Raw genomic sequence first — 25,952 nt, forward strand, 5'->3', positions numbered from 1 at the left:
AGTATTTTGCTATACTATAATTCTTCAAAAAGGGCACTTTCTATTTATAAGCTATGTCATATTTTCATTTACAGAAACCATTTTTCATGTCCAAACATCTATAACAACTTGTCATATTTTTCTTATTAGAATTTCATAAACATGTTTACACATTAATTGATCTAACTCGCAATATCCCGTTCGCTTCTCTTCTCATAAAAATGAGACCTATAATTTAATTATCCTTTCTTGTGAGTTTTAAAATTTGTAACACATGAAAAACTTGTTTTAGTTAATTTCTTTTAGGCCTTAATCTAAGCACTAAGCAAGATCGTAACGTTACAAACGGACTCCACAGGAAAACAGAACTGGCAGCGACAAACAGAGGCTCCAGGCAGTGCGAGATGTAGCCGATGCGGTGCACGGACTCCCCTGGATCTAGCGCCTTCTTGTACTCAGTCCGATGTCTTCACCAAGTTAATGGAAACTTGCTCGCCCCACCTTAATCGGAGTAGATGTCGGGTTCGATTGTTGCATGGCCACGCGAGTCTTCGATCTGGGCTATTGGTCTTCGCACGACGACTTTAGTTCGGCAGCAAATCTCCGTGTTGACGTCGCAGGCAAGATGAAAGTCGATCTCGCCGGGACGTAAGTCTTCACCCCTACCTGGCACGTCACATGTTGACGAAATCTAGTCGGCAATCTACCAAGGGATATGCCCACGGTAGTACCTAGGGTTATACCTCCACAGCTGGGAGGTGAAAAAAGTAGCTTATCCTGATTCACTTCACGCATAGAATCACTATATGCAGTTCATCCAAAATCATAGTGGATCAATTTTAGTCAGAGAATCACTTCTCACATATATTCAACTTCCATGAAGAATTTGAAGCAGGAAGAGCCCTACCAAATCGGCCCTTAAATTTCGCTAATTTAGTTGGTGGATTTTTTCTTCTTTACATGGTATATATTAAAGATTATAAATTTTCATATGGATCTGGATGTACATATAAAAGTTATATATGAATCTAGATGTACAGAATTATAACTTCACAAACTTTTTATTTGGGACCATCTTAACGCCAGACTTCTATTATTTTTGTTTCAAGATGGGTTCAAACGATTTTGCCCCCAAATTGTTCATATCTTATCGAGCACTACAATCTCATAAACTTTTTTTTTCCATTAAACTTCACAAGGGCAAAATTCTCAGCGCGAAAGCAAAAATAGATGGATTGAGCGACCCGACATAAACGTGGATTTAGCCATCTTTCTACTATCTACTGGCTAGACCTCAACTTAGAGCAAAGCATGAACTTAGCTTCCTATCATCAATAAGATTGACTCGAACATGTGATTGGTGTGCTTGAGAAAACTTATGATTTTTAAGATATGCAGCATAGAAAAGGTAAGTTCCGCCATTTGAATGGTCAGAATAATCTCACCGTTTCAATCGGCAATCGGAGTATATTTCTGCTAATTTATTTGGGGCAATTATTTTTAGTAAAACAAATTAAAGAAAATTAAAAAAAAAACAAAACAGATTTCCTTGTTTTTTTTTGACAAGTCAGATTTCCTTGTTTTGGAGGAACCCTGGAGGATGCGTCCGACGGTGACCGCCTGCCGCCTCCCCGCTGTTTATCTTTGCTCATTGAGTCATTCCAGCCCACGCATCCTCGCGCTCCTCGGCATTCCGCCGAACACCTGTCTAGGCCTACCTCTTACCACCGCCTCCATGCCGCCAGCCAACCCCACGCCGCCCAAATGGCCGAAGACCCTCACCGCAGACCACCTCCACCGCCTAGTTCGGGCCGAACGGGACCCTCGCCGCGCCCTTGCGATCTTCGACGCTGCCACCGCCGCTTCCACTTCTGCGGCAGACCCCATCACCCCGTCTCCGGCCACCGTCTCTCTCCTTACCTCTCGCCTCGCCTCCGCCGGCCACCTCCCCCTCGCCACCTCCCTTCTCTCCCGCTCACGCGGGGTCTTCCCCTCCGTTGCCGCCCTCGAGCCTCCCTTCCTCGGCCTCCTCCGCGCCTTCTCCCGCACGCACCGCCCGCTCGCCGCTCTCCACCTCTTCCGCTCCGCCCCCTCCGACCTCGCCCTCCCCCACTCTGCTCGCTCTTACAACGCCGTCCTCGCCGCTCTCGTCGCGCACTCGCACCTCCCCCTGGCCCGCTCCCTACTCGCCGACATGCGCGCCGCCGGATTCGCCCCCACCGCTGCCACCTACAACGTCCTCCTCAAGGCCCACTGCTCCGACGCCGCCGCTCACATCAAAGACGCTCTCCGCCTTTTCCGGAACATCCCCAAGCCAGACGTCTGCTCCTACAACACCATCATCGACGGGCTCTGCCGCCGTGGCCGCCTGGCCGAGGCCCTCGAGATGTTCTCCGAGATGGTTGGGAAATGCATTGCACCTACCGTTGTTACTTATACCACTGTTATCCATTGGCTCGCAAGGGAGGGTTGCTTTGATGATGCGGTTAAAGATATTTGATGAAATGGGGAGGAGAGGGGTCTCGCCTAATCTGGTCACTTATAGTTCGCTGATTGATGGACTGTGCAAGGGTGGACGCGCCGCATCAGCGTTAGAATTGATGGATAGGATGATCAAGGAGAAGAAGCTGCCAAATACGATCACATATAGCTCGGTGATTGATGGACTCTGTAAGGAGCACATGCTGAGTGAGGCAATGGAGGTCTTGGACCGGATGCGACTACAGGGGCGGAAGCCTGATGCTGGGTTGTTTGGGAAGCTAATTGTTGGGCTATGTGATGCAGGAAGGGCTGTGGAGGCTGCAAATTACCTGGATGAGATGGTTCTTGCCGGTATTGAACCGAACCGGGTGACTTGGAGCTTGCATGCCAGGATAAACAATACCGTGCTGACAGCATTGTGTGCCAAGGGTGAACTTGGTAGGGCTTTTCAGGTCTACCAGAGCACAAGGACTCGCAGTATTTCTACCGACCCAACCACTTTCCATCTTCTTGTTGAGAGCTTCTCCAAAAAGAACATAGAAAAGGCTGCCCATGTTGTGCTTGACATGCTGTCAGAGAGATGCATCCCTGAGAGGGAGACATGGGATGCTATTATTAGTGGGTACTGGAGTAAGAAGAAGGTGAGGCAAGAAGCCGAGGAAATTTGGGACCGGCTAACTGTTAGTTGATTTGAGAGAAATTTGGCTCTATGCTGTGCTAGTACCTGGTGTCTCACCTAAACATCTTGGCCAGCTTACTCGTCAGGTATGATGTGATTATATCTCCCAATGTCCCTTCTGTATACTACAGACCTGCTTTCATAGAGTATTGGTGTGATTGTTTGATGTGGGTGTGGGGAGAGGCTTTTCCATTGCGAGAAAAGAAACAAAAGAAAGCCCCCTAATTCAAAGATCCAGAAGTAGGAACTTAATGTTCATGTTTTTAAGTAGAGGATACAGCTTAGCTTATAGCTCAAACTATTGCATACCAAAAGTAGTTAGATGTAACTATTGAGACATCCGTGCTAGACTGCTAGTAATATTGAGAACTTGAGATTTATAATTTATTGACCAAGTAAAATAGAGTTAAGTTATTGTTTGCTGTATGTGCTGGTTATGTTCCTCTGATGGATAGTTGTGTCTTGTGCTTGGTGTTATTCGACAATGGAATAGAAGGCATAAATGCTGTGTTGTCATGGTGCTACTTCTCTATTATTTGCTAGCTTATTCATAACTAGAAATGACAAAATATCTTTGTTCTGCACATATGCTCTCATTTTGCTTTCTAACAAAGGAAGAAAATATTGTCTAGATAAAACACAGAAAAAATATAATTGGTGTTTGTACTGGAAACAATTATAGTTTTGTTTAGGGTTCAGACTGGTCATTATCAACTTCTGTTTATGATGTCCCCATCTACTTAATTTATCATAAGATATAAAAATAACGTAACTGACACAAACAATCTTAAGACAACATGCATGCGATACTAATTGATCAAAACCAAAGTGAAGATTTTCATAATTGTACAGAATGCCAAAAGTTTTCATATAGTCCCCCTGACATGCAAAGCTAGTTTATTGCAACTTGCAATCACTCTGACCATTCATTCGCATTCCATTTGCATATCCTCAGTTGGAGGTGGCATACAATTGCTAACTCAAACTATTCAGGGGGGCGTACCCAGTGCAGAGAGCTCCCGCTGTGTGCGGGGTCTAGGGGAAGGGTGTTAGTGGCAAGCCTTATCCTCGCATGTGTAATGCGAGGAGACCGCGACTCGAACCCGGGACCTTCCGGTCACAGGCGGATAAGACTCTACCGCTTGCACCAGGCCCGCCCTTTCTAACTCAAACTATTCAACAGCAGAAATAACTATAAAATTAAATGATACGAGTTTTATTCAAGAAGTAATGTTTTAGTTTGCCAGGTTGTGATGGTCAACCAAACAGTTTCATGATTTTGTATGGGTGCCCTTTGTTCACAGTTGATACTACAAACATATCATATGTACCAGGCATCAATTTTGATTTCATATACAAAACCCATCTGTCAAATGTCACCATCAATTTCACTTTCGCCATTAAGTGAAACTCTTCCCAAAATATTATTGCTAGAGATAGATGTTTGTTGTAATGCTATACATCTCCAACCTACTCAAGTGGCTTACAAGTTACAACTAATTGATTCAGCAGGAACCACGGCAGACAAAAATTTGAAGACCCTATTATTGTGAAGAGAGTGTGGAGCAATGCTGTGGCTGAGTGGTAGGGAAGCTAACAAATAGCAGGCTTCCAATGATCCCAATGGCAACTGGTAATGCTGTGAGAAGTTGCTTTGTATCCTCGGATGGTGTTGGATAGAAGCAAGACACCACATTTTGGTCAAACAATGCGATTGCTACAAAAATCATAGCATAGCTGAAACAATGGCATGTACAAAGTCTAGACACCGCATCCTGAATCCTGCTGCTGCAAGTGGTTCAAGAGGAGCCCCACCATCAATGACCCACAATCCCCTGAATGTGGCAAACCCGTATCATACCTTCCCTTCCTCATCCCTGAAGCTATCTGTGAAGCTGAGAACAAAGCAGGACAATCCCCTCCTGTCATCATTCCGTTCATGTCACTGCAGTGGCCTTGTTTTGCCAGGGTGGGAGCCAGGATCTGGAAAGAAAGAACAGTGCCAGAAGGAAGGAGTTTGGCGAGGTGGGCAGTGCTCTGGTATGTTTGGCCTATTGCTTTTTGCATGGGGCTCATGTTGTTGTTTCCATCAGCTCTGTTTGACAAGAGAGGGCGTCTCTCATCGTGCTGCAACTCAGCGTCGAGGTGTGTAGCAGCCATTGTTGCTGGCCTCATTGTTTTTTTTTCCACCCTAACAAAGTTCAGGAGATCTAATGTCGGAGATTTGAGCAGAAGATGGGCGTTTCTGCCAATGGAAGGGGAGGGATCTGAAGGGGAGTAAGCTGTAGTCGTTTGCTGTTTGCTGCCATTCTAGATGCTCCTTCAATAAAAATAGGATCAAAACTGACACAAGCTGGGAGTTATATTTTTAGGTTTCTGGCTGAGACAAACATGAAGAATTTTGGTGCTGCAGTTTCTCTTTTGCGTTCCAGCTGTTTTAACGCACATTTGGGTAACAGAGGGAACAGTAACTAGTAGTGCTTGCTTATGTAAAGCGTGCGGTTACAGTATGGCCGTCCGCAAATTCATAATTATGGCCTATGGCTTTATTTTTCTTCTATGGGGATAATTGGACATGCCAAGAACTAGGAGATGGCTTCCTATTGCGACCAAAAGTCGGTGCCCCCGCTGATCTGTAAATTCTTTGACGATAACATGGTGTTATTTGGTAATAAAGAGAACATGGACGGGCTGTAGATGTGATCCTGACATCGCAATAGTATACTTGACAGCATGGTTTAACGACACTCCCCCCAACCCTGATTTTCTCTGTATCTGCTGGTGATTTTCTGTAACTCTGTGGAGCACGTTAACAACTACCCAACATTTGTGTTGTTCTTGTTTTCTCTAAATAGCTAAGCTGTGAAACTGACGAAGGAAGTACTCCCTCTGTTCAAAGATAAATGTATATTTCACTTCGAAGAGTCAAACTCTTTTCAGGTTTGACCACGTATAGAGAAAATAATATTAACATTTGTATTTTCAAATAAGCTTATCGAACCGAAGAGTCAAGCTCATTACACATGATAGATATTAGTATATTTATATATATATTTAGGTCACATTTTGAAAAGTTTGACTCCTTGAGGCATGTATTTATTTTACGACGGAGGGAGTAGCTAGCTTGCTATAAAATGATTAAAAAGGGAACCACGGAAGCTGAGACAGGGCTCAACAGTTATGGGCCGATCTGTTGATCAAAAGCCCAAGCCATGTGGCTATCTACTGATCATCTGAACATTTAACTTTTCCTTTTAGCAAATGATTAGAGATTTCATTAGCTGGGTTACAAGATGCAGAGAAAACAGAGGGGATGAGCTGGACGGTGGCCAAACCACCTAGCTCTTTTCTTTTTTCTTCTTATGTGGTCACATGTCCGGAATTCAGAGCATTGGCAGTCAGTCTCTAGCGTGTGCGGGCCAAATAGCCATCTGAACATAACTGATGCAAAGAGCATGTCACCTTGTCTTTGACAAGCTCCAGAAGAACAATGCAGGTAAGCATTGCTTCCATCCTCCATGAAAAAAAGACAAAGATCATATGCTTGCATGCATGTCTTGTGCATGGGACCATAAAGATCACGGGCACAATCCACTTTAGTCTCCGACAAGTAAATGCTTTTCTTAAGACAAAAACCTCCTGCAGTGGCCCCAGCTGCTCATCCCAGCATCTTTGCTGACGGCACCAAAGATACCAGCAGTCCAGCACACTGCGGCAGCATTCCATTAGCACTCGATCACCAGGAGTGTGGGGGAACATTGTAAAGTCGCCGAGAGACGACAGCGCACGGCTTTAATCATGTGGATCTTTCTTTCCATCCATCTTGCATCATTGCGTGATCATGTGTGTGCAGCAGTTGTCCTCAGTGTACATATAACTCTATAAAAGAAATACTATATGCCTAGATCTCCTAGTTAATTTGCCAACTCGGGAAAAACATTCATATGAGTTTTTAGTGGTAGGTTATTCACGAATGACCATATGTCAAGTTTAACTAGTTCTTTACACTCATTTTATTAGGAATATTCAGTGCAAACCATATCTTTGGTGCAATCGTGAAAACCCTTTGCAAAACCATATTTAGGAGTTTTCAAATAATTTGAAACTATGCACACCAATAATGGATCTGTAGATGTGCACTGTCACAAAATTTGAGATTCAAACTCATTTTGCAAAAATTCATATGAAAATAACAAATTTCATTTGCATATGCACTAGAGGACAAAATTCCTTTTGTGCTCTAGTGCATATGCAAATCAAATTTGTTATTTTCATATGAATTTTTAGAAAACGAGTTTGAATCTCGAATTTTGTCACAATGCATGTCTATAGATGCACTATCGGTATGCATAGTTTTAAGTTTTTTTGAAAACTCCTAAGTATGGTTTTAATGAGGTTTTCACGGATTGCACTAAAGATGTGATTTGCACTAAATATTTTGCATTTTATCAGCAGAGTTCAGAAGCAGTCCCAACTCCCAAGTACCTCTTTCACACGAAGCACCATCCTTGCGCTCTTTTAAGGCGGGCATGTCTTTGTCCACTTCGCAACGTAGCACATGAATGTCCCAAAACAGTAGTACATGTATCAATACTATATGAAATTTGTTAACAAGTCAATAGGCTTGTACAAGAAATTTGTCGATGATAACTATATGAAATGCATTCGATGCATATAGTGGAGACACATGGAGAGTACAAATTATAGTCAAAATAAATAAACAGTACTACTCGAAAAATGTTTTTAAGTAAAAAAAATCTAAATGTTGCAATTTTAAAATACATAACTACTAGCGCTATTTGCTTGGGCCACTTCCCTACTACTCTCTCCGTCCCCAAAACATGTAAATCTCATTTTTCAAGGCCACATTAGTGAAGATGTGAAATTACGCATGTGCCCCTGCTGTCTCCTTCTCAACACACACCTAGAACTAAAAAACCATCTAGAATCTTCACTGGAAGTGCAGAGTTAACATGTTTTTTAATTGCATATGTATTTTTTTATTGGTGGGTCCCACCATAAAGCTTACTCCCTCCGTCCCACAAAACATGTAATCCTGCAGTTCAAATCTTGTCCCAAAATTCATGTAATCCTAGAGTTCAGGTTATCTTTTCAGATGGTCCCCACCAATAAAAAACATTACACTTTTGGAAACCCATCCCATCCCTTATTGTACTTTGAAGGAACATTCTAGATTGCTCTTGAGTTCTAGCATATTAGAAGAAGGATATAGGAGGGGCACATTGAAAGGTCCCTAGTTTGGTTTTGGTAATTGAGTGACAACCTAGGTGGACTAATGTGTTTGAATGTGAGGTGATTAGTCCACAGGTACACTTGTATGAGCAACTCATGCCATGACGGTGAAGATGGCTTAGATATGTTGCAAAGCTCACATGTGATGAAGGAGCTGATTGCATATGAGACATGACATTGAGTCATGTGAGTAAGGTGGAGAAGATCAAGACAAGACTTGGCTTGATGGATCGGTTGCAAGTATGAAGGGCAAGTTGGGTGATACTTGGTGCCGATGGACCAAAGCAATGGTGAAGAGCAAGTGAAGTCAAGATCGATGAACCAATACGGTCATGTGATGATATGAAGTGGATGATATCATTTGTGATGGGTTGGTGCATGTGTTGCATCAATGATGGACGAGATGGAATGGAATGCGCAAGGCAAAGGTATATTTGTAGGGCATTTAATTTCACCGGTCATAGGTGTGTAGAGAAGTTTATGACCGGGTTTAGAATAGATGGCCGTATGAAGGGTCGAGATGGCAGACTAGAGGGGGGGTGAATAGTCTTTTCTAAAATTAATCACGTTGGCTAACCAAAATAAGTGCGGAATTAAAACTATTGGTCTAGCCAAGACAACACCCCTCTATATATGTTCTCTAGCACCTTCCAAAGATACTAATTATGCAACTAAGGTGCCGGGCTAGCTAGAGCTCTCCTAAACAATTCTAGGAGCAAGGTTACACAAACCTATGCCAATAGTATTTTAAGCAACAAGAGAGCTCCTACACATGCTAGTAAGCAAAAGCACAAAGCTAACAAAGCTCACTAGCAATGCTCAATAACAAGGCAACTAATGCCTAATTAGAGAGCGCAAATACTTAGCTACACAAACTAAGCAATGTGACTAACAAGGTTACACAAACCAAATTAGCCACGCACGGGAGCTACTTCTATGCTACACAAGCAAGAAGGTAATTAGCAAGCTACACAAGCTATCTAATTACAAGAGCAACTACACAAGCTTAATATGTATAAAAGTAATTGTAAGCTTGTGTAATGGGGATGCAAACCAACGGGAAGAACAAGGTTGACACGATGATTTTTCTCCTGAGGTTCACGTGTTTGCCAACACGCTAGTCCCCATTGTGTCGACCGCTCACTTGGTGGTTCGGCGGCTAATTAGCATCACCCGCTAAGCCCACATGTCGGGCGCCGCAAGAACCTACCCCTTGAGTGAGGGTAGCTCAATGACACGCTTTACTAGAGTTGCTCTTCGCGGCTCCCGCGGGACGAGCACAATGCCCCTCACAAGCACTTCTCTGGAGCGCCACACAAGCTTCTTGCGCGCTTCGACGGAGACCACCACCAAGCCGTCTAGGAGGTGGCAACCTCCAAGAGTAACAAGCACCACTGGCTTGCAACTCGATCACCTAGTGCCACTCGATGCAACCTCACGATGCAATCACACTAGAATCGCTCACTCACATAATCGGATGATCGCTATCAAGTATGTGTGAGATGGAGGGCTCCTAAGCACTCTCAAGCATGGACACAAAGTCCCCCAAGGTGCTCCCCTTCAGCCATGGCTGAAGGCCACTTCTATTTATAGCCCCAAGGGCTAAACTAGCCATTACCCCTTCACTGGGCAAAAATCGGGCCGACCGGACGCTCCGGTCGTGTTGACCGGACGCTGGACCTCAGCGTCCGGTCGCCCATAGATGGCCACGTGTCCCGACTCCAACGGTCACTTGACCTGACCAGACGCAGCAGCTTCAACTGACCGGACGCTGGACCCTCAGCGTCTGGTCGTTTCCAGTAAGCTCCCGAGCATGACTAGACGCGTTCGGTCGAACGCGATCGGACGCAGCACCAGCGTCCGGTCACTCTCCAGCTACTGCTACACTCCACGTCAGCGCGACCGGACACAGGTAGTCAGCGTCTGGTGTTTTTGGATCCAGCGTCTGGTCACTTGACCGACACTGGCATCTCCTCCATTCTATTCACTCTTGCTCAAGTGTGCTAACCACAAGAACTTACATCCGGCGCAATAGAAAATAGGCATTCCATTTTCCCGAAAGCGCCGAATCCCGCCCTGCAAACACCACTACCTTTGTAAATGTGCTAACACCACTAAGTGTACACCACCATGTATATGTGTGTTAGCTTTTCACAATCATTTCCCAAAGGATGTTAGCCACTCAACTTGCCACGCCACTCGATTCTAGCGACAATGCAAAGTTAGATCACTCGAGTGGCACTAGATGACCGATATACAAACAAGTTTGCCCCTCTTGATAGTACGGTCATCTATCCTAAACCCGGTCATAAACTTCTCTACACACCTATGATCGGTGAAATGAAATGCCCTAGGTTATACCTTTGCCTTGCGCATTCCATTCCATCTCCTCCAATATCGATGCAACACATGCACCAACATGATCAACAATGATATGATCCACTTCATATCATCACGTGATCATATTGGTTCATCGATCTTGACTTCACTTGCTCTTCACCATTGCCATCATCCATCGGCGCCAAGTCTTGCTCAAGCTTTACCGCCACACGGTCCATCACTCCAAAGCCTTTGACTTGCCCTTCATGCTTGCAACCGGTCCATCAAGCCAAGTCTTGTCTTGATCTTCTCCACCTTGATCACATGACTCAATGTCATGTCTCATGTGCATTTAAGCTCCTTCATCATCATATGTGTGAGCTTTGCAACATCTCCAAGCCATTTTCACCTTCATGGCATATGTTGCTCACACACATGTACCTGTGGACTAATCACCTGTGTATCTCACATAAACACAATTAGTCCACCTAAGTTGTCACTCAATTACCAAAACCAAACAAGGACCTTTCACCGTACTATCAAGAGAGACAAACTTATTTGCAAATCGATCATCTAGTGCCACTCGAGTGATCTAACTTTGCATCGTTGCTAGGATCGAGTGGTGTGGTGAATTGAGTGACTAATCCTTTGAAAAATATTTGTGAAATGTTAACACACTTGCACAAGGTGTTGTATACTTCGTGGTGTTGGCACATTTGCAAAGGAGAAGAAGTTGGAGTTGATTTGGATCAACTTGGAGAAGAAAAGGAGGAAAGTAGTGGGACCGGACTCTAGGTCTCGGTGCGACCGGACCCTGAGGGCACGAGTCCGATGCCAAAACCTGGGTCTCGGCCAGCCTTAGTGGCTTCACCGGACCCTAAGCGAAGAAGTGATCGGACCCACAGCCGCACATCTGGCCATCCAATGCAGATGAGGCGCAACAGCGAGGTTGCGATAGGACTCTGGCCAGGGGGGCACGACTAGATGTGCCGCTGGCACTGTTCCTCGGATGACACAACGAGGTGTGCACGACCGAACGCGGTGGTGAGTCTGGTCAGCTAGGACCAGACGCGTTGGGTCATTGAAAAGCGTCTCTAAAACATCTCTATTCGCGATCAGACTCTAGAGCGTGGTGCGTCTGGTCAGGGGACCGTCGGGTCCTGTTAGAAGGTGTTGAGCGCACGAGCGAGTTAGCTATTGGCGGTAATGACTACTTTCAAACGGTCGGGACACGTGGTTATCTAGGAGCGACCGGACGCGTCTAGTCAGTACCAACGTGTCCGGTTGATGAACAGAGTGCCCAATGAAAGGGTACAATGGCTCTATTTGCTTAGGGGCTATAAAATCAAGCACTAGCCGGCTTTGGGCTGGTTGCTGAGCACCCTTGAGCCTTGGTGGCTTATGTAGGAGTGCTTGGGAGCCCTCTAACTCACTTGTGCTTGCAAGAGTGCAAATCAATTGCGAGTGAGTGATTCTAGTGTGATTGCATCGTGAGGTTGTATCAAGTGGCATTAGGTGATCGAGTTGCAAGTCGGTGGTGCTTGTTACTCTTGGAGATCGCCACCTCCTAGACGGCTTGGTGGCATGATCTCCGTTGAAGCACGCAAGAAGCTTTGCGGTGCTCCGGAGAAGATTGTGAGAGGTGTTGTGCTTGCCCGCGGGTGCCTCGAAGAGCAACTCTAGTAGAGCGAGACGTGAAGGGCGACAAGTGGCCCCGCCAGGTCAAGTGCTAGAGCTTGTGGTAAGCACTTCACATGAGAGAGTGTGACTTGCGGGTCACCACTAGCAAGAGGACCGACGGCAACCTTGTAGCTTGTCTCAACGGGGATAAGCTTGGTGGCAACCAAGTGAACCTCAGGATAAAAATCACCATGTCAACCTTGCCCATTGGTTTGCAATTCCCTAACACAAGCTTGTATTTACTTCTATATATATATTATGCTTGTGTAGTTGCTCTTGTAATTAGTTAGCTTGTGTAGCTTGCTAGTTACCTTCTTGCTTGTGTACTCCCTTGTGTAACTAGTTTATTTTTGTAGTAAATTAGTTGCCTTGCTTAGTTTGTGTAGCTAAGTCATTTGAGCTCTCTAATTTGACTTGTGTAGCCTTGTTATTGAGCGTTGCTAGTGAGCTTAGGAGCGTTGTGCTTTTGCTACTAGCATGTGTAGGAGCTCCCTGATGCTTGAAGTACTAGTGGCATATGTTTATGTGACATTGCTCTTAGAATTGGTTAGGTGAGCTCTAGCTAGCCCGACACCTTAGTTGCTTGATTATGATCTTTTATAAGGTGTTTGAGAACTTAGATATAAGGGTGTAGTCTTGGCTAGACCGATAGTTTTAATTCCGTATTTGTTTCGGTTAGCTGACATATTTAGTTTTAGAAAGGACTATTCACCCCCTCTAGTCCGCCATCTCGACCCTACACACATGTGTAATTTCACACTTCCACTAAATTTGCCTTGAAAGTGAGATTTACATGTTTTGTGGGACGGAGGGAGTATCTCCAACCTAGATTTACATGTTTTTGGGACAAGATTTAAACAACAGGATCACATGCTTTTTGGGACGGAGGGAGTATCTCATTCCAATAGTGTTAAAAGATACCATCATATCAGCTGAGAAAGTCTATCTAGAAATTACAACAATACTTAGAAAAAAAATTAAAACATACCCCTTTGGATTTTATGATGGTATAAAAACATCGATAAACTAAAGCTTCCATGCATTAATAATAGTAAATTCAAAATAACAAAGTAATAAAAAATAACAACTCCGTGTTTCATGAGTTTGAAGAAAATGGACAAATAAAGAGTACATATAAAATACAATTAGTAAAGGTAAATTTTGAACAAAAACTATTAATAATTAACAGTTTGGTCAACAAAAAAATTGGGAAGAAAAGAAACCTGGATAAATAGTCCACATAAATTATTATTAGTAAAATTATTAAATAGTTAATTTCAAAATGGAAAATTATAAAAAAGAGTAGTTGGATTTCCATAAGATGGGAAAAAATACCTAAATTGAAAGTAGGTGTCGACCATTGATAAGTTTAGTTTTTTTTAAGAAAAATGTACTCTCTTTTACCATCAAAGTATAAAACTTACCACAATATATACAATAAATAAATAAACAACCAAAAAATGTCGACCATGTATAGAATGAGATAATTGTGCATAACTGTGGTAGAACTGCTGACTTTTGCCTTGACTTGGCATGTCCAATGATCATTTGACACTTAAGACACTTAATCCGAGTCAAACACGAAAGTCTCTCAGGCCACCCCCATTTGACACTAAGACACGCTTAATCCGAGTTGAACCCGTGCTCAGGCCACCCCATGGGAAGATCTGGAACATCCATGTTTCTCACAAGGACCACATCCATAATTATTTGTTACAAAGTTTGTTTTTTCAAACCAAACACTTTTCAAATCCAAAGCCGATCAAATTGAACATAGCTTTACATCAAGGCTCACCAGAAGAATTCAGAATATAGTGGAAGACTAAATAGTACACAACAGAAGCAATTCCGTTTACATCAAGATTACATAGAGGCCAGGTACAAAACATAAAAGAACCTCTGCAACAGATTATCATGTTCATGGGACTTGGACACTACATAACTGCGGCAAGACACAAAAGAAACAATAGTTGGGCATCACTATGCCCACCATTAGCTCTCGAGCAATACAACAGGTTAGCTGAGTAAGCAATGGACATAATTTGCTCGGGATGACATTCGACTCACTATACCGATTAGCAAGTTCTCCACTCAGGTTCTCATTTGCAACAATATAAGAATAAACTCTAAGTACACAATGTATTCAGCAAGATTTATCTGACTAGGTGGCATTATACTTAGCCTGACTCCCGCAGTGACCTAGGCAAAAAGCTTACTAATTATTGATCCTTAAATTTCAAGTTTTAGCATCGCTATTTGTCGGTATTTCATAGCACCAACAAGTAAGTTTAGAGACACACATTGAGTTTGAATGGATTAACACTTAGAGACTTAGTGATCTACACCGATTTAGGCAATGCGCCCTACATCCAGCGGCGGGAACATTCATGTTCTTGAGCATGAGTGCTCTGCATCTGTAGTAGGGACTAAGAATGAGGGGTGAAAGGAATTGGGAGTTCATGGGTGATACTAGCTACTAGAGATAGTGATTGAGAGTCGTAACAAGGGGTCCTTCTCTAGAGTGTGTAATCGTGTGAATGATCCCTGCCTCTCCTTATATAGATGGGACAGGAGGTAGAGGGTACAAATTTGCATGGCCCACACGTCTTGTAGGCAGTCCCTTAGACATTCTGACAATAAATCAGCCAAGGCCGGCTTATCAGCCAACTTTAATACCAGCCGAATAGGCCTTAGACTTGCACTTTAGACCAATACTAGTTACTTTTAACAATATGCTAAGAGTTGTCCGAGGATTGTTTTGTGTCGGTTGGTGAGTTAATATGCATTTCATCGCCCTGTTCGTTTGGATTATAAGCCGTACTTTTTAGCCAACGAATAATATTTTTCTCTCACAACAAATTAGCCAATAGTACTTTCAGCCATGACTTATTAGCCAAGCGAACAGGGCACATGTGTGCAGTTTTAGTAAGGTCATTATTCATTGATTTTATAGTATTTTATCATTACTCTAATGCAAAAATATGCTTAATCATGCGTAGCTAATGATGATACCCATGAAATGCATATGCTTAACACCAAGAGTGTTACAAAATCCAATCTTACAATTTTTGGGTTTTGCCATGGTTATAAAAAAATAATGAATATTAGAGAGATTACACAAATGCAAAAAAAAAAAAACTATCTAAGCTGGATATCAATGTGTTGGTACACCCATAAAAAAATACTGGAGCACTTCTGAACCCCAAACCACTTCTTCCCTCATCGTGCTCTACACACACTTCGCCATTTCAGCTTGCTCTCTTGCTGTAGTCCCAAATCGTCAGCTACAAAGTTTTGTTATCATTATTGATGTTGACGAAGGGGAAATAACCAAACAGAACACGTCGAGAAAAACAGTCGTTCTCTATATTTTCCCGACGTTGACGACAACACCAAGAGTACGTTAACGGCCAAACCAAGAAAACCTGGCGCAACTTTCTGGCCGAATAAATTTCAGACACGGTAGAGTAGGTAGCAAGAAGACGTGCATCCCTTGCAGTCGTTTTTTGCATGCTTTTGAGCCCTTCTGTTCAGAAAAGTGCGTTAAAACGTCGAAATCAAACTTGATCCCTATTGGGAAGTACCTGCCGCCATATTTCAACATTACGGAGTTATTAGGACGACGGCGAGGCTTGCCCTACAAGATTACTAGGATATCACCAGCTAGTACGTGATTATAGATTATATATATACATGTTGTACTGGTACTACTCATCAACAACGCATACTCCATAACCAACAAAGGCATTGCATATGTTGTTGTGGAGCGTAAGATTGGCATGGTTCACCAAGAGAGAGAGACTACTAGCTTGCATGTCAAGTTATACAACTATCGTTAGAAATATTATAAGGTTGAAAAGAGGTAATAAAGCTGTATGTTGGAATTGAAAAAAAAACTATCCCGATCTCGTATAAAAGCCAACATAAACTTTTGATTTGCACACGGAGATGGAGAAACTAGAAATATTCAACGTTTGACGGATTACCAACTATATTAGCACTGACAATAGCGTGAATTAAAGGCTGTGTACTGCAGACTACTTTGTCCATATGTCAGGTTCGAAGGAGAGAAGCAGGCTTTTAGCTAGCTTGTTAGTAATCTCTAGTGTGTCGGAAATAAACAACTCGTGATCTTAATTTTGGATTATTAAGACCTAACAAGTACTCAGTAGTGGGGTCCTGGCACATATGCTTGAGCATTTATAAAAATTGATTTCTCACCACCTAAAAGCGCTTCGCGATGATGTTGTGCGCTTGTGTCAGGTAGCAGAACTGCAGGAGAGTGGCCTCCAACTCCAAAATGCAACAACCAATTCCTTCCGCACATTCCCAGTACGAGTACCAACCACCCACAACAAAATCCCTGCTTTGTAAAGCTTGGCACGCAGGCACGAGAAACCAGGGTTTTCTGCGTGCTTCCCCCCACCCCCCTAGGTTTGGAGCCTGTTAGGACTGTGGACCTTGGTACTACACGCGTATGCACCTTTGGCTCTACACGCGTGTACAGAGGTGAAACCAGCAGCATGCATATGCATGTCTTGTATGATAAGAAGGATATCGGCGGTGGGTCCGTCAGACAAACAAGGCCGAAATGCTTTGTTTGCCACGCAGAGGTCCATATGCACGTCCTTCCCTAGCTCATCGTCGTTGATCTCAAAAACAGAGACCGTCAGTTTCGTTAATCAGCACCAGAGCATGGTAAATAAATGGCCCAGTATATATGTACACACACTACGCAGCGGCGCTGCATGTCCTGGACGCATTGCACGGTCGTCGTCGACTCGTCGTTGGCTCGTTGCCGCTGGGCGCGTACCTTTCTCCGCCGGACGGACGGACGCCACCAGCAGCAGTAGCGAGCTACTCCTGCAGACTGCAGTATACGTCCTGCTCGCGCGCGCGCGGTGGGCTGCTGCTGCCTGCCTGTCGTGCCCGCACCGCACTGCGCCCGTCCGGGCGGGGGCGTCGACGTCGCCGCGCTCTCGGACGCACGCGCGCGCGGTAGATGGACGGTTCAAGTCTTTAGCTGTTGGGGTATCGTCTGTCTTCCAAGACACTCTACGGTGACCTCATATCTAAAATAAAGCAGCTCCTCCCGCCCTTTTCCCACAGCCACAAAGACGCCCGGCGTTGCGTTGCGTTGCTGCGCGCGGCACGTAGGGTGGCGTGAGGTGGAACGTCCGGCCTCCCTCGATCGGGCACGCGAATCAGGTTGCCCCATCTCCACTCCACCGCCACCCCGCCCGGCTGCGCTGCCATGCCACCCTCACGCTTTACCAACAGTTTCCTCTTTTGCCCCTGCACCCTTTATCTCCCTAGCTAGCTCGCTCTACAGACTACAGGCTGCCTCGCTCTCGATCCCTCGTCGGCTCCAAAACACGATCGGCCACCAGTACCCGGTGAGAGAGGGGGACGCGTCTGCTGTATTCTATTCTATCGCCGGTACACGCGTGCAGGTAGCTTGAGCTAGTCGCAAGTGACGACATATAGACGTGTCCCCTCTTAATTACCAGAAGAAAACAAACACACCGATCACCCTGTCCACGCGTTATGCGTACCACATGATCGATGTACTGCTATAGCTTCTAGCTAGTTTACCAACCGATGAATGGCTATAACTAGCTCTGTACAGTAATGATGAACGAACAGTGAACAGCTTCGTTTTCCTGGCCGCTGGTGATCTGGTAGTGCGTGTCGATCGTGTGCGTGCGTAAGGCCTTGTTCAAAGTTCCAAAAAGTTTTCCCAAAAAGTGCTACAGTCGTAGCCATCCCATCGAATCTTGCGATACATGCATGGAGCATTAAATGTAGACAAAAAAAAAACTAATTGCACAGTTTGGTGGGAAATCGCGAGACGAACGTTTTGAGCCTAATTAGTCCATGATTAAATATTAATTGCCAAATAAAAACGAAAGTGCTACAATAGCCAAATTCCCAAATTTCATCCAACTAAATGAGGCCTAATTAAGAAACGTGTGTGCATGGCCACTTCTGCATGCACCGTCGTCGCATCGTACGTGCCGGCCGGCAGGCTAAACATTGATCGACACCCTAGCTGGTTCCTGTTCTCACGGTGAACTTCGCACTTCAATTCGTGTGTCCGATGGTCTAGCAGCTGCTGCGTACTGACTTGTGAGACAAGTAGTAGGTTTTTGTTTCTCTCCATTTCTTGGATTGCAAGAAGCCTGCCCGATCCATCAGCCAGCCAAGTCGACGGCCGGCTCATATATTATCCTGGTCTGCTATGTGTGTGTAGTGTATATATGGCAAATCGGTCAGGTCAGCAGGAGTGTTTTCAGACGTGCAAACATTAACCCTCGTCAGATAAATGGACGTCGACGTCAGATAGGGAGGAGGGGCACGCCGCACGCACCATCCCATCCCCCCATGGATGTGCACGCAGCAACTCGCGATGTGTACGTGGACCCCGCGCGCGACCCGGCCTTCGCCCAGGTCCGTCGCCCCTGCCGCCGCCTCCTCCCCCCTCCCACCCTCTTGTTCTGCTAAATGTGTTCCCGCACACGCAATCACGCATCGACACACGGATCCGTAGCTACAGCGACTACGGCTCGGTCGAGATCGATCAGCTAACAACCTTGCTGCGCTTCCATCTCTCTCGATCGGCAAGTAGCTTCAATCCGCCTTGCTGTCCTGTCCGTGTCCTGCGATCGATTGAGGTACGGTCCATCGTCTCTAGCCCGAGTGATCGGTCCTACCAGCTGCGTGCTGCCGGTTTCTTTTTATTTTTAATAGCTGTTGAATTATATTGCCCGGGCGGGCAGCGCGAGCTCATGGTGCGCGCATCAGGTACTAGTAGCGGCGATCGATCTTCTTGCACTGGGATGCAATGCAACAACCAAAAAAGTTGGTGACAATTCTATTCTCCTGTACCAGACAGGCAGCGAGAGACGGGGAGGTAGCGCCGTGCACCAAGCGACCGAACTGATCGAGCACACACAGGCCGAGCACGCACGCAGGCGCAGGCAGGCTATAGGGGCCGGCTGGATCGACGGGTCCGTGGTGGTGTGCGTGGTGGCTGCTGGTGCCAGGCGGTAGCTTTTAACAGGGACAAGCTTCCTCCTCCTGCCTTCTTTCTCTCTTTGTTCTCTTCTCGGCCGCTTTGTTCCCTCGCGCCCTCTTCTTTTGCGCGCGCCGCCTGTCATTCCCCTGGGGATCAGCCTTAGCGGCGTTGCCTCATATGGGGGCGAGCTGAGCAAAGCGCGCGGACAACAAGAGGCTTTCGATCTCTCTCTCTCTCTCTCTCTCTCTCTCTCTCTCTCTGTTATCTATCCCACTCTACTCCTCGTCACGTACTCCCTTCAGGGCCTTCTTCCCTTCGATCTAATTAAACGAGGAGAGACTAGGGGAGAGAGGGCGAGATCGATCGTCTTCAATTCGTCGACGGCCATGACATGGTGCAACAGCTTCAACGACGTGCGTGCCGTGGAGAACAACCTGGCCACCGCCGCGGCCGTGGCCGCCGCCAAGAAACAGCAGCAGGCCTCCTCCCACGTCAACCTTATCAGGACCTGCCCCTCCTGCGGCCACCCCGCGCAGTATGAACAGGTACGCGCCTACACATTCATCATATATACACCCACTTAGCAGATCTCTAGAGCTAGCTACTCTACTATACTATGTCTATATATATATCTTAGAGCATGCATTCATGCATGGTCAGTACTCACACGCACCGACAATAACACACGCTAGCGATCGATCGGCCGTCATCAATCAGGTGCAGGCGGCGGCGACGATCCATGACCTGCCGGGGCTGCCGGCCGGCGTGAAGTTCGATCCGACGGACCAGGAGCTGCTGGAGCACCTGGAGGGGAAGGCGAGGCCGGACGCCCGCAAGTTGCACCCGCTCATCGACGAGTTCATCCCCACTATCGAGGGCGAGAACGGCATCTGCTACACGCATCCGGAGAGGCTTCCCGGTGAGTACCTGTAAGCATGTTCATTTGGCTGATAAGTCAGGATTGAAAGTACTATTGATCGATTTATTGTGAGAGAAAATACTATTCGTTGACTAAAAAAGTACGACTTATAAGTCAAGCGGAAGCTAGGTACTCACCAGGAAGCGATAGACTGCTAGACACGCCAACATAAACTGCTGCTGCCTGCCTGCCTGCCCCTACGTACTTGCGAAATCGTTCCTTCTTTATGCGTGTATAATTTGGTTATATATTAGTAGTTGCTAATGTTTTTCTAAACGCTAAACGGTAAATAGTCGGTCACCTACCGTTTAGCCATTATTCGGGCTAAACAGTCTATTAAACAGGCTAAATGGACATTAAACGGGGTAAACGAACGATTAAACAGAAACGGAGCACCACCGTGTAGTGTTTATATGATGTTTAAACGAGCTAAACGGCCGTTTAGACAAACAGTGGTAGTTGCATGCTTGCATTACATCATCAGCTATCAAAAGCGTTTGCTGCAAACGGTCCATCATCGTATCTCCGACCCTGGCCCCCTCGCGAAAAAAAAATAAAAGAAAAGAAAAAGAAACGGTCCATCTATCAATTCATAATTTTTTTGAAAGGTTATCTCTCCAGATTTAGACCAGTCGACGAAGATAGATCCGTCACGGAAGAACCTTGATAAGCTAGCTTATCATAGATTAATGGTTCTTTAATTATTTTTTAGAAAGGCGGCAAGAGCATTTCTTTAAAAAAATCTTCAAACTATATATTGGATAAATCCTTATTTTGGTGTTAGAAAAAGATTACATTATGTACTGTTTTAGTCGTTTTCAATTTGGTGGTCTTGCTTAATCAATCAAGGCCAGTCCTAGAAATTTAGTGTGCTGCATTGTCTGCACACTCACGCGCGTCATATATGTAAAACTACATGTGTGTTTTAATTTGTTACGTATATGTACTTTGTTTATTTGCTTTTGATGGGGATACGTATAAACATCGATAAAGGGTGCCTTTGAAGTAACTTCTTGTCCTACTTGTTGGCATCTAGTTTAGTTGTAGTACCCCTGAAAACGACAGATTTAGATAACGCAACTCCATCAAAGGTCTACGTCACGCAACATCAGATCAAAAGGAAGTATAACCTTTGAGAAAGGACTTATATATGAATTTATGATACACATGAGAACTACTATTTTCTCTCCTTAACTTTAAGTTTTCGTTTTTTTAACAATTTATCTGAAGTACAATCGAACAGATTATTTCAGGCTAGTTTTTGTATATATGCTATAATGAATTAGTGGATAATGAAATTTAATCAAGATGTTTTTCTCTTTTTTCTTTCGATATTTGTTCTACACAATGCAAAGGCACTACTTTACTCTAAAAGGAAAAAAAAAACAAGTATGAATATTAGTAGTAGAGCTAAGCATGCTGTATTTTGTTTTGGAGCTAGTAGCTTTTATCATTTGCCCCTAAATTTGAATAAGTGCTTCAAATAGGTTTTTCTTTCTATTCTGACATGTGATTTACACGGATCAATACTTTATATGGCGATTCATCTATATCATTTCCTCTGCCCTATCTTTACATCATTGTGATCCAATAGGAAAGATAAATGCCATCAGAGTCTGGATAGATTTATGGCACACAGCTAACATAATTGCTTATATTTCCTCCATCTATCTATGTTGATTTTCTATACAATAATTATCTAATTACTCTTTTTTTCATTCATTACTCAGATTTTTTCACCTTTTACACTGCACCTCTGCGTATGTGTCTTCAATACATGTTTAGTTAGAACCTTAGCTTGAGTTTATATCATGTCTTGTTAAACAACCATTTAGCCTGTCTAAATCACAAAGCAATACCTCTCCTTCACATTTAATTTTCGCCTGTGTTCAATAACCAACGAATTAAACAACCATTTAACATGTATAATCATGTTTATTACCTCAGATTCTGTTTAGGTGATTAGTCTTTCTTTGGCTTTGATTGTTTAATAGTCAACCATGCATTTAGTAGACCGGTTTGTGGGCTAAATGACATGATTGGCCTCCATTTACCATTTCAATGTGATATTTAGGGCATCCGCAATGGCTAACTCATAAACTAACTCTAAGCAATTTTTTATATTTTAATAGAAGAGAGATAAAAGTTAGCTCTTGCTTAAGGGCACCCGCAATGGGTGACTCGTAAGCTAGCTCTAAGCATTTTTCTTCATATTTTAATACAAGAGAGAGAAAAACTAGCTCTTGATCAAGAGCTAGGCTCATACACATATTTTAAAAACATATGAGAGTGTCATGTGGGCCTAATCCTATTATGAGCCATTGCTAAGAGCTAACACTATTGGAAAGATTGGCTTGGAGCTAGTAACTGACTCTTACTGTTGCGGGTGCCAAAGCTAGGCTCATACACACATTCCAAGAACATTTGGGGCTATCCATGTTTTATGAGTAATGCTAAAAGTTAACACTATTGAAGAAGTTGACTTAGAACCAGTAACTAGCTTATACCATTGCGGGTGCCCCTTATAGCTCATGCATGCATGTATAGTTGGTGTGCATGGTGGCGCACAACATACGGATTTACCTTAGAGTTAGTTTTTACAAATTAATAGGGGTAGAAGCGTGATTTTTTAATCATGTTAGGGATACTTGGTGTTAGGATATATAACTAAGTGGTTATTTTAATTTACTTTATTAACAACAATTGTAGTAATTTAGATGCAAACAAATGAGGTAATACTTTAGATTATCTTTCATAATGGACAACTTATATGCAAATTTTATCATTTGTTGGCAGATATGGATAATCTAGATATAGATTTAAGGTTATTTTAGACTATTTTGATAAAAGCATAGGTAGTTTTTTTTTAAAAAAGTATAATAGATCCAATGTCTATTATTGTCCATAATGATTAGACTTAAATTAATTAATGGCCAGATATTTTTTAATGAGAATTTTTTAGATCCATCTCTTTTTAGCATAGATTAACACTTATAACTAGTATAAATAAGATTTTATTTGGACATGAATATTCACTTTTAAGGGTTTTCATTTTTTCTTTATTTGCACCAACCTCAAAAACTTATAGAGACCTCAGCGCGGTAATAATCTATTTTTCTATATTTTATTTTGTGAAATATCGCACTGGGAAATACAAAGCTATATATCCTTTAATATTTTATATCTTTGGACAATTGTAACAGGCAGAGAACATATTTTTGTGAAAAGAATGTGACTTGTGCACTTTCATCTCACGACATATTTGAGGAACGTTGTCTTGATGAATTTCAGGTGTCGGCAAGGACGGCCTCATCCGGCACTTCTTCCACCGCCCGTCCAAGGCTTACACGACCGGGACGCGGAAGCGGCGGAAGGTCCACACCGACGAGCAGGGCGGTGAGACGCGGTGGCACAAGACGGGCAAGACCCGGCCGGTCTTCACGAACGGCAAACTCCAGGGCTACAAGAAGATCCTGGTACTCTACACCAACTACGGGAAGCAGCGGAAGCCGGAGAAGACAAACTGGGTGATGCATCAGTACCACCTGGGGTCCGACGAGGAGGAGAAGGACGGCGAGCTCGTCGTCTCCAAGGTGTTCTACCAGACGCAGCCGAGGCAGTGCGGCAGCGGTTCGGCGACGGCCAAGGACGCCGTCCCGCTCGCTGCTGCCAGCGCGGCGACTGATCACCACCACCACCATGACGGTGGCAACAGCATGCTGAAGGCGGCAGGCATCGTAGATTTCTACAGCCCAGCGGCGCTAATCGGCTACAGCCAGGCGGCAGTTCCTAACAACGGGGCGGCTGCTTCTGCTCACCTGATGCCTAACTTTGAGGTGCACACTACAGCGGGGGCGGCTGCATTTGGTCCCTGATCAAGATGTGCAACTGCAACAATTCGACTGATATAGGTTAGAGGGGAGAGTGATGCAGGCAGATAATGCATGGCACCGGAGTTTACTGAACCGTAATGCTGGACAATAAGAGGATCGGAGTACGTGTTGAGTGAGTGGCTGGACGTACAGATGCTGAAGTGTAGGAATCGATACGACTATACATTGTTCATTAATTGTTACACATATACGTAACTTGACGCTGTCAATTTTTTGTTTAATGATCTGTTGTTCCGTAATAAGAACGGTGGAGTTTTATACTGCATATTAGTTCTTGATTAACTAAAGGACTTGTACATGTATACAAAATCACTGTACATCTTTCTTTTGGAAGAATATATCTGCTGTATAATTTTGTTGATTGTTGCTCAATCGGCCTTAGCTTCCAGCAAAGGAAAATGGAGCATGTGTGATTACATTTATATAGTGATTATTGGATTTCCTTGCTCTTACGAAAAGACTTGGGATTCTCGTTAAGAAAGTCTTACAATCATATATATATTGATTTTCTGGCCACTGGCCTTCTTGTGCGTCTAAGCTGTATTCTAGGGACTTCGCAAATCTATCTGTACTTTGTTTTTATTTTCTATCTATCATCTAACTAGAGTGTCTGTGTGTTGCAACGGGTGCAACATAAATTGAACGAGATGTTTGTTAGCCGAGTCAAAATCAAGAATATATCAATTCAATTTTTCACATGTATTATACCATGATAATGTCTAGAAACACATTCATTATCGTAATCTGAAATAAAAGCTAGGCTTGAAGCTTGTTGTCTGAAAGTTACGACAAACATCAGTTGCCTCAAAGGCTGAAAATTTATTGCTAGGCATCGAATTGAATTTATCCATGCCCTGCCTTGCCAAAACATATACTCGAACTTACAATATCCTAGCCCGTATGAGGTATGGCAATAATTCATTTTGTTGGGAAAAAATATTTCTTGTCAGCACGCAATGCGAAGGACGACGAACGAGATTTGGATCACGATCATGATCATTGCGTGGTGATATTCCAATAAATTCCTTTCTCTTCCCATAATTCTCTTTCAGTGTCTCCATGCGGTGATTATTTGTCTGCCGGTGATTCCGTGAGTTTTATTCCATTTTATTTACTTGCTTTCAGTGTCTCCATGCGGTGATTATTTGCCTGCCGGATATGGATCACATGAGATGCGGTGATTATTTGTCTGCCGGATATGGATCGCATGAGATGCGGTGATTATTTGCCTGTTGGATATGGATCGCATGAGTATTTTGATCCTGTCGGGTAGATGTTGACAATCCGTATATTTTAGTTGCATAGATAACACTCACGACAAATCTCTTACCATTCTTTTTTTTTTAAATCTGGCCTTGTCCCCTGAAGCCCCTGGCCATGGATCGCAAATCATCAAATCTACTTGCGTTATTATAGTATATACTGTGGGTTAGAGAGGTCCATGCTGCCCTCATAGGTAACCACGACAGAGAGCTTCACTAGTGCTACGAGAAGTGTTAGAGGCACTAGGTGCACTTGATGGACTATAATTAAGTACTCCTAAGTTACAATATAAACCTAAGTCGTTATGGCTCTAGGCATGGTGCTACCGACGATCGCAACTATCACTCCTATCTCTCAGACATTTTTCAAACCTATTTTAAGTCCGGTCTCAATCAATTTATTTGTTAAACCCTTGACTTATAACCTATCCAATGGGGCTACTTATTCCTTCGGACTTCAACAAGAGTA

At 43.9% G+C, this 25,952-nt stretch overlaps 2 protein-coding genes and 1 pseudogene across 2 annotated transcripts; 2 read left to right on the forward strand and 1 right to left on the reverse strand.

Annotated features, from left to right (window-relative positions):
- The first annotated feature begins 1,623 nt into the window (after positions 1-1,623).
- Positions 1,624-4,682, forward strand: LOC136458661 (pentatricopeptide repeat-containing protein At5g46100-like). Its single transcript, XM_066458592.1, is given in 3 exon segments — positions 1,624-2,464; positions 2,466-3,225; positions 4,649-4,682. Coding segments are annotated over 2 exon segments (1,434 nt in total). The 5' UTR covers positions 1,624-1,714; the 3' UTR covers positions 3,150-3,225; positions 4,649-4,682.
- A 1-nt stretch (position 4,683) lies between these two features.
- Positions 4,684-6,049, reverse strand: LOC136460836 (protein DMP6-like; annotated as a pseudogene).
- Positions 6,050-19,254: 13,205 nt separating this feature from the next.
- On the forward strand, positions 19,255-24,580 carry LOC136456338 (NAC domain-containing protein 73-like). Its single transcript, XM_066456169.1, has 3 exons — positions 19,255-19,954; positions 20,127-20,328; positions 23,620-24,580. The coding sequence occupies exons 1-3, from the start codon at positions 19,796-19,798 to the stop codon at positions 24,201-24,203; spliced, it is 945 nt and encodes a 314-aa protein (XP_066312266.1). The 5' UTR covers positions 19,255-19,795; the 3' UTR covers positions 24,204-24,580.
- Positions 24,581-25,952: the final 1,372 nt, after the last annotated feature.

Source organism: Miscanthus floridulus, chromosome 6 (assembly GCF_019320115.1).
Source record: "Miscanthus floridulus cultivar M001 chromosome 6, ASM1932011v1, whole genome shotgun sequence".
NCBI lineage: Eukaryota > Viridiplantae > Streptophyta > Magnoliopsida > Poales > Poaceae > Miscanthus > Miscanthus floridulus.